At 32.5% G+C, this 17,537-nt stretch overlaps 1 protein-coding gene across 4 annotated transcripts in view; it reads left to right on the forward strand.

Moving 5' to 3' along the window:
* GOLM2 (golgi membrane protein 2) overlaps positions 1-17,537 on the forward strand; it is a 91,062-nt gene that overhangs the window by 20,843 nt on the left and 52,682 nt on the right. For all 4 annotated transcript variants that reach the window (XM_051977247.1, XM_051977245.1, XM_051977243.1 and 1 more), the window contains exons 2-4: positions 2,476-2,530; positions 10,556-10,658; positions 14,924-15,014. In XM_051977247.1, the coding sequence (XP_051833207.1) occupies positions 2,476-2,530; positions 10,556-10,658; positions 14,924-15,014 (249 nt within the window). The remainder of the gene's footprint in view (positions 1-2,475; positions 2,531-10,555; positions 10,659-14,923; positions 15,015-17,537) is intronic.

Genomic DNA, 17,537 nt, shown 5'->3' on the forward strand with positions numbered 1-17,537 from the left:
TAAACATTGTCAACTCCTTGAATGTAGGAACTCTTTATTCGAATGTGTCATCATTTGCTCAGTCATATTACCTTGTACATAGTAAGTGCTATTCATTCATAATTGAATGAATTAGATATGATACAGATATAAAAATTTTTTTACCATTTCCTTCTTACTTAATCTGTTAAGGAGAGCCTGACTTTTGATCACTGTGAATTTACCTGTTTTAGAGAGTAAAGCTACCTGTTTCATTTCTTGAAATGGTAAGAAATTGTATTTGGGGGTGATTGGCTTCCCTGGGATCACCTTCATGCCTGAAACTTTATAATTAGTTTAATATCTTTTTATTGGTCTCTTTTCTGTGATTAGGCCTTGAACTTTCAAGACTAGTAAGTACACTGGGGAAAAAAAACAAAAAAACAAGTCTGGACTTATTTGTGTTCAAATCTTGTCTCTTCTGCTTACTTTCTTTGTAACCTTGGGCATTCCTACATCTTAGCTTCTTCATTTGTAAAAATGAGGCATTTGGGTTAGAAAAGATCGCTGGAGTTTTTCCAGTTCTAAATCAGTGAACCTATTTCCCTTGTACTATGAAGCATCTGAATTTAAGGAAATAAATTAGACTTTTATTCTTAGAGAGCCAGCTGTAAAACTTTGGAAAGAACACTTTGTTTGGATTCAAAGGCTCTAGTTTCCAATGTTGATTCTGCTACTTCCTATCTTTATAACCTGGTACAAGTCAGTTAACTTTTTTGTACCTAATCCTTAGATATAAAACCGGGGAAATATACTATATACTTCATGGTTGTTGTGAGGGTCAAATGAGATGGTTTATATAAAACATTTTATGAAATTCTGTGTACATGTTAATTGCTGTTAGCTTACTTCCTTTTAGCAAGGATGATTGAGCAGGGGAATCATTTTTGTAATGAATTCATCAATTATCCCCAATAATACATACATAAATCTCCAACGAGATTTTGGGATATGCCTTTGGAGACATCTAAGAGGTATCTTACCATGGAACTAATGTGCCCATTAGAACTTATTAAGAAAATAGGAAATTTCTGATGCATGTGCTTACTTATATTCTGAACATCCTAAGGGGACATTTATAGCCTAAAAAGAAAACAATGCCTGGGGCATTTGTAGGATTCCTGTAGAAGTACATGGTAAATTTGCATGTGCTTCTACACAAACTAAAAAAGGAAATCTTGGGACTGGAATTTCCCAGCTCAAGAGGTGGTACCACCTAGAACTCTGAGAGGGTTCCTGAAGAAATAAATGGAAAAAGAAGATGTGACTACTTAGTTCAAGTTAGGAAATTCTAGGATTAGATCTTTGAGAGAAAGGATTTTCCTAATGAAACATGTTCCTCCGGGTAATGAAAAGGATCATTTACATAGTTCTTGAGTAGTGTCCTATTTGAGAAGTAAGGCCAATATAAATAGTATATGTCCAGGAAAAAGAGGATTGTTTTCAACAGCCCCCAAAGCATATCTACCTTTACTGGAGACTTAAATCATATGATACTAGGAGTTTTTGAGTTTTCTGGGACTTACTGGATTGTCAAAAGTCCATACCAAGTTTAATTCTTTTTTGAGAAAGTTTCTGATGAGTTGAGCATTTTGTGTGTTTTTTAAAACTGTGAGCTTCTATTAGTCTTTTGCATCTTCATTCTTGGTGTGAAATAAAAACTGTACTCTACTTGCATACATACATATATGTAAATATATATGTATACACTTATTTATGTGTGTGTGTGTATGTGTATATATATATGAATTGATGATGGACCCTTTTTATTCACAGTCAGAGAAACCCAGAAATTAACTACATCATGAGTATACTAGGAAGTTTTCCTGGAGTAACTTTGAATGGAAGCAATATTCCAGAAAAAAAATCTTTTTTTAAAGGTTTGGTCTCCAGGAGGATACCCAATTCTTATAAATTTCAGAGTTTTAGAAGGCTTAGAGCCATGGGTTATATATTATTATTACTTATGAATTGGCATCACGTTTACTTAGATCTTTATTTACATTTCTAAATTAATTGGTTCATCAAAAAGAACACATTAAAGTAACCTAACGATTACTAATAATTGATGATAATAAAACGTAATTCATATTAAATATTCTTAGTTTGCTTTTAGATACTTTAAATATATCTCTGTACCTATCTTATTATAATACAAATACCTTTCAAAATTAATCTTTCCTATCATGATTTGGAGTTGGGAAGTATAGCCTCTCATTGAGCTTTTAAAAAATTATTGAGCAACACGCATTACAAATTTGGCATTTTTTAAAAAATGTATATTGTAGTGTATGCTATAAACTAGATGGAATGGAATATTTTACATGTAAACAGAAAATAAATTTGTGCAATTACAAAATCAAAACTTTTTCTGCTCTGCTTTTTATTATTAAGCCCATGGTAAATATGAATAGCTATGTTTTATTTAGTAAAACAAAATAAAATTTTTCTTTTCAGGTAAAATTACAGAACAACATATCATATCAGATGGCAGACATACATCGTTTAAAGGGTAAGAAATTTCACTATGGACTTAATATAAATAAATGGGTACTAAATGTCTAAAACTAAGACCCAAGAAGTGGTGGGTTAAATAAGAAAAATAAAACCATCAGATCCATATATAAACATAAATGACAAAACCCTTGTGCATAATGTCTTAGAACTAAATATATCTATAGTCATTCCTACTTTACGGTATCCTAAAATGTGTTTATAAATGTTGTTTTAATAATAGATTATATATAAGAGGCTTTTTAGACTGAGCTGAATGACCTGTTCCTAGACTATTATACCAGGCCAGTCTGATCTAACTTTTATGACTTGGGCAAGTATAACTTTTATTTTACTCAAATATATCATTATATCAATAGTTAATGGTTTCATCAGTGTAGGTATTTTTTTAGTTCAGATACTCCACAATCTATCCAAACTTCCTCAGTACCCCAATCTGAATACAGATTTGAGACTTTCAGTACTTTAAACCTATTTCCTGCTGTCTAGAAAAATATATAGTCTGGGTATAAAAGTTTTGTATGTGAGTTTCTTTTCCCACTGCCTAATAAGAATATTTGGATTACCATACAATCACTTATTTTCAAAGGCATTTGCCACCAAATAAAAGAACTGAAATAGTAAGAGAAGTTGATCAAGTTTCTTTATTTTTAAGTTTCTTAAGCTCAGGAAAACCCTCATTTAGATTGCTGTTATAAGTGGTCTTAATTTAGTGTGAAAAGAAATGAAGATCGTAATCACTTATATAATTCTAAACTGCTTTACAGAATTGTTAGACTAATTCTTAACTCTATTATAGGGTGTAACTATGCTTTTCTTTCCAGAAAGACATAGTGACATTTTGCATCTTCTGTAATTTCCCCTCCACTTTTCTGAGTTTTACAAATCTTCAGAGTTGTATTAATTTCTCTCATTATTAGATTATTATAATCTCTCATTACTAGTGAGTTGGAGCATCCTTTTTGTATATTTCTTGAGAACTTGTTTTTCAAATCCTTCCATTATTTTTCTATTGGGGAATGTCTTTTGGTATTGTTTTATGTTAGTTTTCTATATGTCTTGAGCATAAAACTCACATTAGAAATATTTGGTACAAAGATTTTTTTTCTTTTCCTCTGACAACAAAGTAGAAGGAACTTTTACTTAGAAAGGGATTTGGAGTAGAAAAAGAGAGAGTTTGCCAACCATTGAATAAGCTAAACTAGATGTTTTCTTTTTACAGCATTCATCATCTGTCTCCATGCTTTTGCACAAGGCATATCCTAGATTTGCAATGTTTTCATTCTTCTGTATAGTTTATATTGGGGGTTATTTCCTAGGTGATGCCTGAATCTTATTTTAAAATGTAGTTGCTTCACTTTACCTAGCCATATACATATTTATCCCTCCAGAATAAAGAATACTCTTTGAAGTCAGAAATTGAATTTTATCTCCTTTTGTTTCTGCACTGGGTTTTGGGTTCAAGGATTCAGAACTAGAAGGAGTAGTCAGGTCATCTGTTTTAACTCTCTCATTTTAATATGAGGAAACTGTTCCAAAGAGGTAAAGTAATTCATCCCTAGACATACAGTTAGTAAGAGGTAGAGCTGGCATTTGAACCCTGATGAAATACTCTAAATTCCGTGCTTTTTCCCTCTCTTCACTATTTCACCAATCTCAGAAGGGTCCACAAGGCTTGTTAGCCTTTATATTTATAAAAACCAGCAGTAATAAATTATAAAAGGAAACTAATTTATAATAATTACAGATGTAGTCAAAAGACAGGGAAAAATAGATGAATATATAAGGTATCTCACAGCAAAAATAACTGAAGTAAAAATCAGCTAGGTAATTTGAGAATCATGAAACTATCCAAAAGCCATGACCAAAAGAAGAACCTATACACTACATCTTAAGAAATCATAAAAGAAAAACTGCTAACATTGCTTAAAACAAGAGAGCAACTAGAAATAGAAAGAATCTTTTGATCATATCCTGAGAAACCTCCAAATGAAAACTTCTGGGAACATTATAGTCAAAAGTCCAGAGCTTCCAACAAAATAAAAAAAAAAAAAATACTAAATTGAGGTATAGCCAAGATAGTGAAGTGGTAGGAATTAGTGCATTCCAGACCTCCTCCACAAAAATTCCTCCAAACAGATCTAAAAAATATGCCAGACCAAATCCTAATAGAGAAATCTAGAAAAAAATTACAGTGAGTCACTTATCTAGCCCAGCTCAGCCTGAGGAGATAGACAGAAAAGAACATCTGCTGACACTGGGGATAGGGTTGGGCCAGAAATACACTACATATAGAGGGGAGCACCCTAGCACTGAGAGACTGACTGTACATTAGCTAAAAAGTAAGTCCCAGATCTACAATGGAGAACTATGATGGAGACAAGTATGAATTAACAGCTTTGTTGTTGCTGCCCAGATCACAGATCTAGGGCAGACTGATAAGGTGATCTATGCAAGGTTGGTATTCTAAGTGGAGAGATACTGGATAGTGTCGCAAGAAAGGAAGAAATTCAGAAGCTTGCAGAAATAGCCCAGAGCCCAGGCACAGGGTAGGGTCTCATTTGTAGAATAAACTCCAGCCTGCAGAAGAATAACCAGGGCAAGAATCCCAGTCCAAAGTAGAATCTACAGTTCTGTAACTCTGATTTAGCAAAGTTTTTCAGCTACCTAATTGGAGCTGAAGGTCCAGAAACAGTCTATTTTTACTCAAATTCAAACCCAAGTTATAAAATTGCAGAGCCAAGACTGGGATGGCAATAATCAGACTGTCCCAGATCAGATCATGTTGGGAATAATGAAAGCTTATATGTCCCCAGCCTGTCTCTGAGGTCTTAGAATAATAAAAGACCCATTCCCCCAAAAGATAGCAACAGAATCACTCACCCTAAACTTTCCCTTCAGAAGAATTGGAAGTTGGTAAGGAAAATGGCTTCAGACTCTTTAAAACTGGCAAAATCCTTCTTCAGTCAAAGTTGGAGAGGAGAAAGGGCAAAGATCTGGCCAAGGCCAAAGCTAAGGCCTCTTTCCTTTCTGAGGCAGTTCCTTCTTAAGGATGTGTTGGAAAGCCACATGCTTACAATTCTCTCATCAGTTTAATTTGCTTTGTCAAAATATTATATTCCATGAGACTTCATTTTTTTCCAAGGCTTTTTTTTTACTTTGTCCATGGTCTTTTAATTTATTGGTCATTTGAGATGTGTTCTTACCCAATTAAGGTATTAGGGGTAAAATGAGGTAGAGTAGTTTCAACTTCATCCCCCTCTTACTTTCACTTATCATAGCAAGGATATGTCCAAATAGAACTAAAATCTAGGTCTTCCTGTCTTGGGTCACCATAAGGAAACAGAAAAAGAGGTCTGTAGACAGTAGGGAAAGAATTTCACTGGGAGCACACTGTACACAACACTTCAGGGCAAGACAAAGTCCCAGGCCCATACTGGCTCACCCCAACCCTTTTTAGAGTATGGGAACTAATGTCAACTCTAAATTTTGTCAGTCACTTTCCAGGTCCTGGTCATAAATCAGGACATACTTAGAAAGGGACCTAGATGTAGAGGTAATATTCCAGGAGAGCAATAGGTCATAGGCCCTGGCAGTGTGCCAAGAGATCAAAATCAGAAGCAAGCAGAACCAACTCAGACCCGTGTCGTGGAAAGTTGTGTCTCAATTCTAGAATCTAGCCCATTGTGAAAGCATAATAATTATCTGGCCAGAAATCTAAACCAAAGGGAAGATTGTAGTAATGTCACTCAGAACCAGCAAGGCTTCACAGCTGGCTGATAGGAACTGAGTTCAATAGTAGTCTCTTGTTGTTCAGATTCAAACCCAGGTCAGAAATTTGTAAAACTGAGTCCAAGAATATAGCAATCAGATTTTGCCCTGTATCAGACTATTTTGGGACTACTTAAAATTGCAAGTCCCCATCCTGAGTTGTCCCTCAATTGAATGACACTATATTCAGTCCTAAGAAAACAGCAGTGAACTGGCTCAGACTTCCTTCCAGAAGCAGACCTCTGTGTTACCAGCTGTAACATCAAGTCTGATGTCACTATGTAGGCTGGTAGAATGAGCAAATGAAAAGATGCCACTGTAAAAAGCTATTACAGTGACAAGATACTCAAGACACAAATTCAGAAAAGAATAATTCCAAAACATCTACAGGTAAAGCCTTAGAGAATAATAATGTTTTTGCATAAATTCAACTAGAACTTTTGGATGAAGAAGGAATTTTAAGTATAAATTTTTATCAATGAAATGAGAGCGTCAGAGGAAAAATTGGAGGGGAAAAAGGAAATAGAAGAAAGAATTACAAAGGGAAGTAACAGCTTGGCACAATAGGTACAGAATTTTACTCAAGTAACAAGCTCCTTGAAAATTAGAAGGGAATGTTCTAATTTCATCTGGATTAGAGAAGTGCAAAATAAAACAACTCTGAAGTACCACCTCACACTTATTGATTGACTTACATGACAGAAAAGGAAAATAACAGATGTTGTAGGTAATGTGGAAAAAATGCAAAACTAAAATACTATTGGTGGATTTGTCTAACATGCTGAAGAACTATTTGGAACTATGCCCCCAAAACTGTAAAACTGTATACCTTTTGAATAAGCAATTCTGTGTCTATAACTCAGAGATTTAAAAAAAAAAAAGGGAAAGTATCTGTATGTTCAAAAATATTTATAGTTGCTTTTTTATAAGGGCAAAGAATTGGACATTGAGGGGATATCCATTGATTGGGAAATGGCTGAACAAGCTGTAGTATGATTGTGATGGAATACTATTGTGCCATAAAAATGACAAGCAGAGGGCAGCTAGTTGTTGCAATGGATAGAGCACTGGCCGTAGAGTCAGGAGGACCTGAGTCCAAATCCATCCTCAGACATTTGACAATTAACTTGCTTTGTGACTCTGGTCAAGCCATTTAATTGCCTCGCCAAAAAACAAACAAACAAACAAAAAAAAAAACCAAACAAAAAAAAAAAAAAACAAATGACAAGGAAGATGGTTTCAGAACAACTTGGGAAAAAAGCATATATGAACTGATATAAAATGAAGTGAGAAGAACTAGGAGAACATTGTTCATATAATAGCAATATTGTACAATGATCAACTGTGAATGAATGACTTAGCTATTCTGAACAATACAATGATCAAAGACAATTTCCAAAGACTTTTGATGAAAAATGCTATCTACCTCTAGAGGAACAACTTGGTGAAGTGTAAGTATAGATTAAAGCATATTTTTTTTCATTTTTAAAATTTTTTCTTGCCTTTTTGCAATATAGCTAATATAGAAATATATTTTACATGATTTCACATGTATAACTGATATCACATTTCTTCTCTTCTCAGTAGTTCTCTGACTTGAAATCCAGTCACAATTCCAATGAACTCTTTTTTTAATGTAACTTCATATTTAAATTCCATCTTAATTTGGAATTTATATTGTGGTATCAATATAAATAATGGCCTAAATCTATGTTCTATCAAATATCTTTCAATATTAAAATTGAATTAATTTCAATATTAATTTCATTTATCAAAATAATATTGAATTAATTTCAGTATTAATAAGTATGGACAGGAAGGAGGTTAAAGAATTTTGAACTCAAAAGTTTAAAAACAAATGTTAAAAATAAATGATAAAATGTATTTTAAAAAGAAAAAAAGTTGGAATAAATGAAATATAAGCCAATGACTCCACAAGACAAGAAAAAATATTAAAACAAAGACAAAAGACTGAAGAAAATAGATGAAATTATTAGGTATCTTTTAGTCAAAACAACTGACCTGGAAAAAAATTATCAAGAAAAAAATTTGAGGAGCACCAGACTATCTAAAAGGCTCAATCTTAAAAAAAAAAAAATCCTAGACATTATGTTTCAAGACATCTTAAATAAAATACTGCTCAGGTCTTTTAGAACCAAAAAGCAATGTGGAAATGGAAAGAATCCACTGATCATCTCCTGACAGGAATCCCAAATGAAACTCCCAGGAACATTATGTCAAAATCCAGAGCTTTGAGATCAAAGAAAAAATGCTATAATTAGTAATAAAGAATTCAGGTACTAAAGAGTCACAGTAAGGATCATATTTGATTTAGCTTAGAAGAGCTTAGAATGTTATATTCCAGAGGGCAAAAGATGTAGGCTTACATCCATGAATAGCTTGCCAAAAAAACTTAAGTATAATGCTAAAGAAGGAAAAAAAAATGGATCTTTAATAAATAGAAGACTTCCAAGCATTGCTGATGAAAAGGCCAGATAGAGGTACAGAGAAACTTTGAAGGTCAAATACATGAATTAAGATAAACATAAAAAGATAATCACATATGAACAGTGAAAAAGGATCATAAGTAAATATTGCATACATTCAAATATGAGGAAATGATAATGTGTCTTCTCTGACCCTTATCATCCAGGATCATACAAGGAGTCCAATTAGAAGCCCCGGAAATGGTTCTATTATATCTTATTTATCTTAAGAAAGGGATAGAATTAGAAGGAAAGGGGAATACGCTTGGAGGGAAAGAAAAGTTAGGGAAATCTATCCCACATATTCAAGGTGTACAAGTAAACCTCTACATCCAATGAAAAAGGAGAGGTGTGGGAAGGAAGAATAGTTGATACTCATCTCAGCTGACTAAAGGAGGACGAAATATACATACAAACATGGAGTTGGAGGTACAAAAATACATTTCATTCAATTAGGAAGTCGAGAAAGGAAAAAGAGGAGAGAGGATATTAAAGAAAATATTCTAAGTAAAATAAACTTTAAACATATCTAGCTTCTTTTCCATGATAGTAAAGAATAGAAATTTGAGAGTATGCTTTAAGTTGGAGAATGACTAAGCAGATTAAGGTGTATAAATGTGATAATACTGTTGTGCTCCAAGAAATGCTAACGGGCACAATTTCAGGAAAACCTAGGAAGACTTGTATGAACTGATGCAAAGTAAAGTAAACACAGCCAAAAGAACAATTTATACAGTGACTACGATATGGTAAAGACAACTCTGAAAGAATTAGGAATTTTGACAAATGCATTGGTCAACCATAGTTCCTGAGTATTGATGCTAAAATGTGCTGCCTTTCCCATGATAAAGAAGTAGAAGATTTAGAATCCAGAATGAGATAGGTATTTTTTTTGGACATGACCAATAATAAATTTGTTTTGCCTGACAAAAGGATCCAGTGGTAAAATATAGATCAAGATGACTGGAGATGACCCTTGATGAAATGGGAGATCTTGGCCTCTTTAAGCCAAGGTCTTTAACAGTTTGATATTGTATGATTTTGTGATTAAGCTAGGGAGCAATTGAAAAGAATCTCCTCTTTCACCTAATGCCCCCCTCAAAAAAAATCTATCTAAATAAATGAATGTATCTAGGAAGGGAAAACCCTCAGGATTTTTGTCCAAAGCATAAATGATTGCTATTTACATATTGAGTCATTCAAGACCTAAACAATAACCATATGAGGGTTGGCCAAGGACCTCTAGGTGGCCAAAATCAATTTGGTTTTGGTTTAAGGCTTGGTTCTTAAGAAAGAAATTTAGGTATCAAATGACATGTCCAGAATTATACAACTAGTAAATATATGTAGTAGGATTTGAACTCAGGTCTTTCAAACTCCTGCTTTTGTAATCTCTCTACTATTCAATTTAGCAGCTGATGAAATCACAGATTATTGAATTTGTAAAGGAGGAGGAACTATTTGTACTATACTTTCACTTACATCTTTGATTTACATTATATGAGGTATAACTTTATTATTTTTAGTATGAGTTAATACAGTTAAGCTACAAAAATTTAAAATAAATTTCATTATCCATTTATATATGAGAATCAGTCTACCATTCTAATGATATCATTTATCGCCTGTAAGAGTATGCACAGATTAATTGGGAAATGTGCAACATTATCGTTTTAAAAACCTGCTACAATTTAGTTGAATTTGTCAGTTGTAGGATCACAGAGTGAACTTTCATTTCATTTTATATTTATTTGTTTTTGGTTTAGAACAACTTGCTGAGCTTCGTCAAGAATTCCTTCGACAAGAGGATCAACTTCATGATTACAAGAAGAACAATACTTACTTTGGGAAGAGATTAGAGTATGAAAGGTAAGAAGGACAGAAGTATTTATCCACATTTCTTAATTTAGAAACCTAAATACACTTCTCTTTTTAGCTTCTACTCTCCTCTTTCTGCTACTTATCTACCTATTTCTGCCTTCAGATCTCTCCTTTCATTGACTTTGTCCTTCTAGAATTCATATTTGACACATTTCCATTTTAGCACATGTAAAACAGTGAAGTCCCTATGAGCACATAGGATTTATGTTCTGTCTTAATAAGCCAGATTACATATTACATAAACCCAAGAGTTCTATTCTAACAAGCTCCTTTAGATTCTAAATCCTTCAGAAAATATAGCATATGCATCTTTGTGAGTCAGAAAAATCCATTAGTAGGCCTAACAAATAATAGTTGACAAAAATTTACATTTAGATCAGTGAGCTCCTTGATGTGTTTATCTTTCATTACTACATATCTCAATTTATCTACAAGAATAGTCTTATGTGACTTTCAGGGGATTTACCCCATGTTAAGGGCCCTCTTGTCAAATTTGTGACATCACATACTTACTATTGAAGCCCATAGACTGTCACTTAGCTATCCCTCATACTCATTATATAACCACACCACTTCTTCTTCAGACTCTCTGATGATGTCCTTTACACTTCTCCTATAGAAATCTTCACTGATTTTGAGTTCCAGACTACTTATATCCGCTGTGCACTTTTCCATTTACCTTTAAGTGACCTGCAACTTTAATTCATCAGATATAATATTATTTCACAAGCCAAAGCTATAACATAAAGCACTGCACAATTTTCCAGATCTCTTCATATTATGTGAATATTTGTATACACACATACAGACACACACACACAGAGACACACATACACACACACAGAAATAATCTATAGACTATTTCTCCTGTTGCATAGTATAGTGTGGACAACAGAAATCTTTTATTTTTCACTTAGTTTTTCCTCTGTGTATAGATTAATCTCTTTTTAATGATTATAAATCCCATTCGAAAACTATTTCTATTCCAGGGCTTGATGCAATTAGTACAGTACCATCTTCAAATAGAAGCGTATGGAGGACCCCACTTCCACTTATATTGTGCTCTGGACAGTTTCTATGACAGTGATATATACCTTTGGGAAAACATATTTGTCTTATATCTTTCTTGATATTAATAACAATAGTGTTATTGGACAAAGATATTTTTGCTGTAACAACTTTCAGGAAATCTTGTGTGATTTTGATATATGTATGAAAAACACCTATTTGAAAGAGAGCCTTTCTAGTAGGATCTTATATTTTCTACACCTTTCAGTCATTGGTGTGACTATAAAGACATGGCCTGCTATATAAGGTCATTTATAAAGGACTCTAGTCCTTTTCATACCTTTGTTCCAAGATGCCTTCTGCTTTTGTATGAATTAATTTTATAATAATTTTGTAAAAAAGAGAATGTAGTCATAAATGGAAGGCAGTTACTGATATTTATCAGTCTCCTTTCTATAAAGATAATAAATTCTGTGATTTCTTCCCCCCCCCTCGCCCCCAAGTATTTAACATCCTTCTTTCCATCAGATAGCTTGATTATTGATTCTTTTACAATTCAGATTGTGTTACCTCCAGCATAGACCTCTTTTGGTCTAATCTTAATCTAATCTAATCTAATACATGGTCTAATCTTATTATTCTTTCCATCTTTGTTTAGTTAGTAAGCATTTTTTTAAAGTATATTCTATGTGCTAGACAATACTCTAAATCCTAGAAGATACAAAGAAAGGCAAAAGACTTTTCTCAAGGATTTTATAAAACTTGAAAGAGATAACATGCAAACAACTATATGTAAACAAGATAGGAATTGGAGATAACCAAAGAGGAATGCTCAAGCATTAAGGGAATTCAGAAAAACCTAGCTAAAGTCATTTAACTGTTTCTTTATTTTAGTACACCAGGAACTACTGTAATGTTACTTCACAAATATGATAACTTTCTTGTCATTTATGGAGGAACTTATTTTAGAAGTTTTGAATGATTCTTCCAATTTTTGTGTATTGTCTTCTTTCCAGTTTCATTCATAGATGCCAAGCTTTCTGCAAACTTTTGTTTCTTTCATTGCTTCTTGTGGTTTTATGGAATGACATTGTTCATAATCTTTCACTATATTCTTCACAAGATATTACCAATGAACTAGGTTGCCCTTGGCTGTCATCTTATTCTAATTGCAAGGAGGTGGATTTTGTGCTGTCTGAGACTTGTCTGAGACTCTCTGAGCTCTTTTTGGGAGAGTATGTGATGTCCATCTGGTTTTTCTTGTGCTCATAATTTATTTACTAAGCAAGAACAAAAAGATTAGGTAGGAGTTGTATCATTTAGATACTATGTCTTGTCACATTTATTCTTCTAATTAGGCACTGATTTTTTAATCTTTACTTTATCAAGTCACTGTCTGACTATATATATAGTTGATTCAGAAGTCCCATCCACTTCAGTAACCAGTCACATCCTGGATATCAGAATTTAATTAACTTATGTCTTTATGGTATTATCTGTCATTTCCCTTGTTCAGCAACGCCTGACTTTAAAAAATGATATAAAGGCAAGGAACTTTTGTGTACAATATGAGTCTTTAGATTTCCTTATTTACTCTTGAATTACTCTTATTTACTCATGAACCATCTTTTCAATACATTTTTCACTCTCTTCCTCAATATACACTTTCGTATTACAGTATATGTTGATTAAATTTGGAAGTTTTTATTGAGTTTATAGAAATTTTCTCTACTTCATCCTCTGAAACAGATGTTGGTGTATAAGTTACAATAATCTATATAATCTTTGTTTTGCAAATGCTCATTATCAATATTGTAATATGTTAATCAAATGTCCCATAAAATGATTATTCCTGTTGCCCTTGAATATGAGATAAAATTCACTTTACTAACTCATCTTTGCTAGGAGATCCATTTTTTTCATTTTGCTATAATTCCTTTTATCTCCTGGTTTTAAGTTTCTTGAAGGTGGGAACTGCTTCATTTTTATTCCCAGCAACTAGCATAGTCTTTAGCATATAGTAGGTGTTTAAGAAGTGTATTTAACAAATTGGTTGATTGATTAGTATTAGTTTTATATTTAGTAAGAATATCAAGAATGGTATGTTTCATTTCTCCTTGTAAACATATTCATGTTAGTCACTAGGCAAAGATCTTGCATTTTATAATAAGTTAAATTTGGACAATTGAATTCTCTGTCATCCTTTTTGCAATGTTGTCACTATCATTTCAAAAGAAGAATGCCATACAGGCTATTTTGTGTTTTTCTTTATCTTGTGGATTATCATAGCCTAAGAATTCATCATTAATTAACCATCTCAAAGATGATAAAGATGTAGATTTAGATGGGCTGGTCCTCAGAAAGAAGGAAAGTGCTACCACTACATTACATTGTTTGTGGAACCTACTAATATTTGAATTCTACTGGCAAATCCTTGGAAAGCCAGGGTCATCCTTGTGCCAAGATGAGCACACTGGAATAGGGCTTTGTGGAAGATCAAAGGCAAAGATAAAAAAAGAAAACTGACTTTTGGAAAGGGAAGCTAGTAAGTAGAACTAACCTGTAAGGTCATAAAAGCAGAAGAAAACAGAGGAAAGTAGAATAAAACTATTTCATTAATACTCTTTCTGCCTCATTACTTGTTGCTCCCAAATATACCTACAAAGACACCTATACAGCTTAGGCTTAAGTCCAAAAAGACAAGAATTCTCTCATTAGATATTAGACTACTGTAAAAATAATTTTATTTTTCTTTCATATTATCTCTCCCCTGGTCATTCTTTTTTCTTCATCATTTTTCCTCTTTTCATTCCTCTGTTTAAATTCAAACTTTTAAATTTTCTTTTCCAGATTACCAGGCCTGCTAAAAATGAATGCATGTACTAATTCTTAAACAAATACCTCCTGAAAATCCTTATTAAATCTTTGCTAGTGATTTTTGTCCTTTCCTGGTTCATGGTGGTAGCAATTTTATCTCTTGCTGCCATCATTTTCTCTTTTGCTAATGAGGCTAGTTGTAGAAAATGTGTGCAGCACAAAAATAATAATATATGTGGAAGACTTCACTCCTTCTGAAGTCTACTTTATTGGTCACTTGTTAACTGATATTTTTCTTACTGACTATTAGCTTTCTGAATTTCTATTGCCATGCTGAACCATACACACCTTTTCAAATGTGTGCCCACTTCTAGGCAACTTGGAGAGGAAGTCAGTGTAACAAGAAAGAATGATTGTTTCCATTTTAGTTTTCAGTGTGGGCAACAGATCAAGGAACTAAGAGCACAGCATGAAGAAAATATTAAAAAGTTAGCAGATCAGTTTTTGCAAGAACAAAAGGTAAATCATTTCTAAGTATTTTCTCTTATTGAAATATATTATTCTGTTTAAAACTTGGGAAATTCAAACATCAGTTTTATAATGACACTTTAAATTGCCAGGTAGATTGAATATTTACATGGCTACAATTGTCTACAATTTTAAAATTTTACTTCACTGTTAGCTTAATTTTCCTTATAAGTTTTTTTTAATATTTTTCTTTAATATATTTGCCAGATTATATGTTGGATAATAATCCTACTGAATATAAGCCTTCTTTTAAATTTGAGGAACAATTCAGTATTTAATAATCCTCAGATATATTATGTTAGAACTAAGTAACAACTACCAGAAGCAGTTTTGGTTAATTTGGGAGAGAGGGTAGTAAAGTTAGAGTTAAGAATCAGGCATTTGAAAAGCTTCCCTGCCTCTTCCTCACTTGTTCATTGAGATATTCCAGTGTTCTAAATCAGTGACTTGCATATAATAAAGGCTTAATATTAAGTTGCTTATTGTTTGAATGATGGATTGGCTCAATATTAACTGGATACAGCAAAATTATGGGTCCTAGGATATTTTGTTGCATAGTTCACTTTAGATTTGGAGATTTTTGCAGAGAATAGGCAATTTATCATATTAAAACTACCTTGACATTGAATCTTTGTCAAGGTAGTCTAACCAGAGGATAATCTAAACTCATGATGGAAAATTAGAATCATAAAATTTTAAATATGGAAGTGATCTTAGAGGGTATCTAGTCTATTCTTTTATTTTGAAAATTATAAAGATTCACCAATTTTCTTACCAGCATTTTTTGATTCCCCAGGAAAGGATGCTTAGAAATAAACAAAATCTCTTTCCTTTCCATCCTCTCTTCAGTTATCAGTACAGTTTATAGGGGTAGAGAAATATTAAATTTTATTGAAAAAATTTAATATTATATATTCTGACACCAATATCATATAAAAATACTTTACCTGAAGAACAGCATATACTTTGATAGTTGATATTTTTCAAAAACCCCTTTGATTTCCATCAGTGTATGATCTTATTCCATCAGTATAGATCTAATGCTTTCCTTGCCTTAATAGACAGTTTCACGAATTTCTAGCCAAAAAATTCAGCATTAATTCTATGGGGATGAGACTTTTTACTAATAACTAATCTGTTATTTTATCAGGGTGAGTATTTTTTCCCACCTGTGTAAATAGATTACATTTCTCCTGTTAACTTGGTTGACAAGTTTAAAGAGTTACTATGACTAAAAACTTCATCTTCCTATAGTCAGTCTGTTGATAAACCTCCCTTAAGCTAGGTAGCATGGTACCCCACTCTAACCCTTTCCACTTTGGTGTCACCTCCAAGAGATTGTATTTTGTTAGCATAGCCTAGAAACCTGACCATGCCACAGTGAGGCATCAGAATTGTTCTTGATTTGGGGAAGATCTTTATTGATACTGATTGTTAGGAACAGGCATATTGCTTTTGATTTTTTTGAATAGAAAAAAATTAAATAGAATTTATCTTTATTAGGAAAGGATTGATTAAATTGTTAAAGTAGAAAACTGGAACCTAGAAATGATCTTATATAGAATTAGACTTTATACTATATATGTATATATTAAAATAGATTCCTACCTGTAATAAATTTACCTTGTGGAAATGAACTACAAAATTTATCAAGCTGCTCTTTAGGGTGACATAGTATCATCTGAAATTCTGCTGTCATAAAATCATCCTCTAACAGGCAAAAGGATTTTGAGTAATCTTGTTCTGTTTGTTCAACATAGATGATGGCATTTTTTTATTGGAGTAAACATAATTTTATCTCCTGTTGAGAAAATTATTAATAAATTCTGATTGCTCTGTATGTTCAAATGTTGAGTACAGATGATGAAAGAAAAAGAAAGCTCTTCAAAGAATTTATAATTTCATCATGAAAAGTATAACAGGTTATAATCCAGGCTAAACATTCTGTCTAAAAATGTTTTATACCTTAATATACACTATATCCAGATACTAATATCTTATAGATAAGGAAAGAAAATACATATACATAGGGTATCCCCAAAATCTTAGTGAAATTTTAAATTGCATTTTAATAGGAAATCACAAAGTAACAATGTTGCTTTTTTTCTTAAAGCTAAAAAAAAAGAAATTACAACTGCAATAAGATTTTTGAGATACCCAATGTGTATATTGTGTGTGTGTGTGTGTGTGTGTGTGTGTGTGTGTGTACATGTACCTCTCTCTCCATAAATATACATATATCTAAGGTTAGAATTTGCTAGGAAATAATAGGTGCTTTTGGCAAAAATATAACAGGGAATGTTTCTCTTCCCATTTCTTTTGGTTCTAGTAATGGCACATACATTAAAAAATTGTTTTTACAAAAATAGCCATATAAGTAAATATATTTTTCCATATCATATTTCATTGGATAATTAGGTGAACCTAACATTTTTGCCACTTTTTAAATTGGAGGCTTTAAAAAAAGTACCTCTGTTATTCTTTTGTGACTTTCTATTACTATACTATTATATT

The sequence above is a fragment of the Antechinus flavipes genome, chromosome 2, assembly GCF_016432865.1.
Source record: "Antechinus flavipes isolate AdamAnt ecotype Samford, QLD, Australia chromosome 2, AdamAnt_v2, whole genome shotgun sequence".
Classification (NCBI taxonomy): Eukaryota; Metazoa; Chordata; class Mammalia; order Dasyuromorphia; family Dasyuridae; genus Antechinus; species Antechinus flavipes.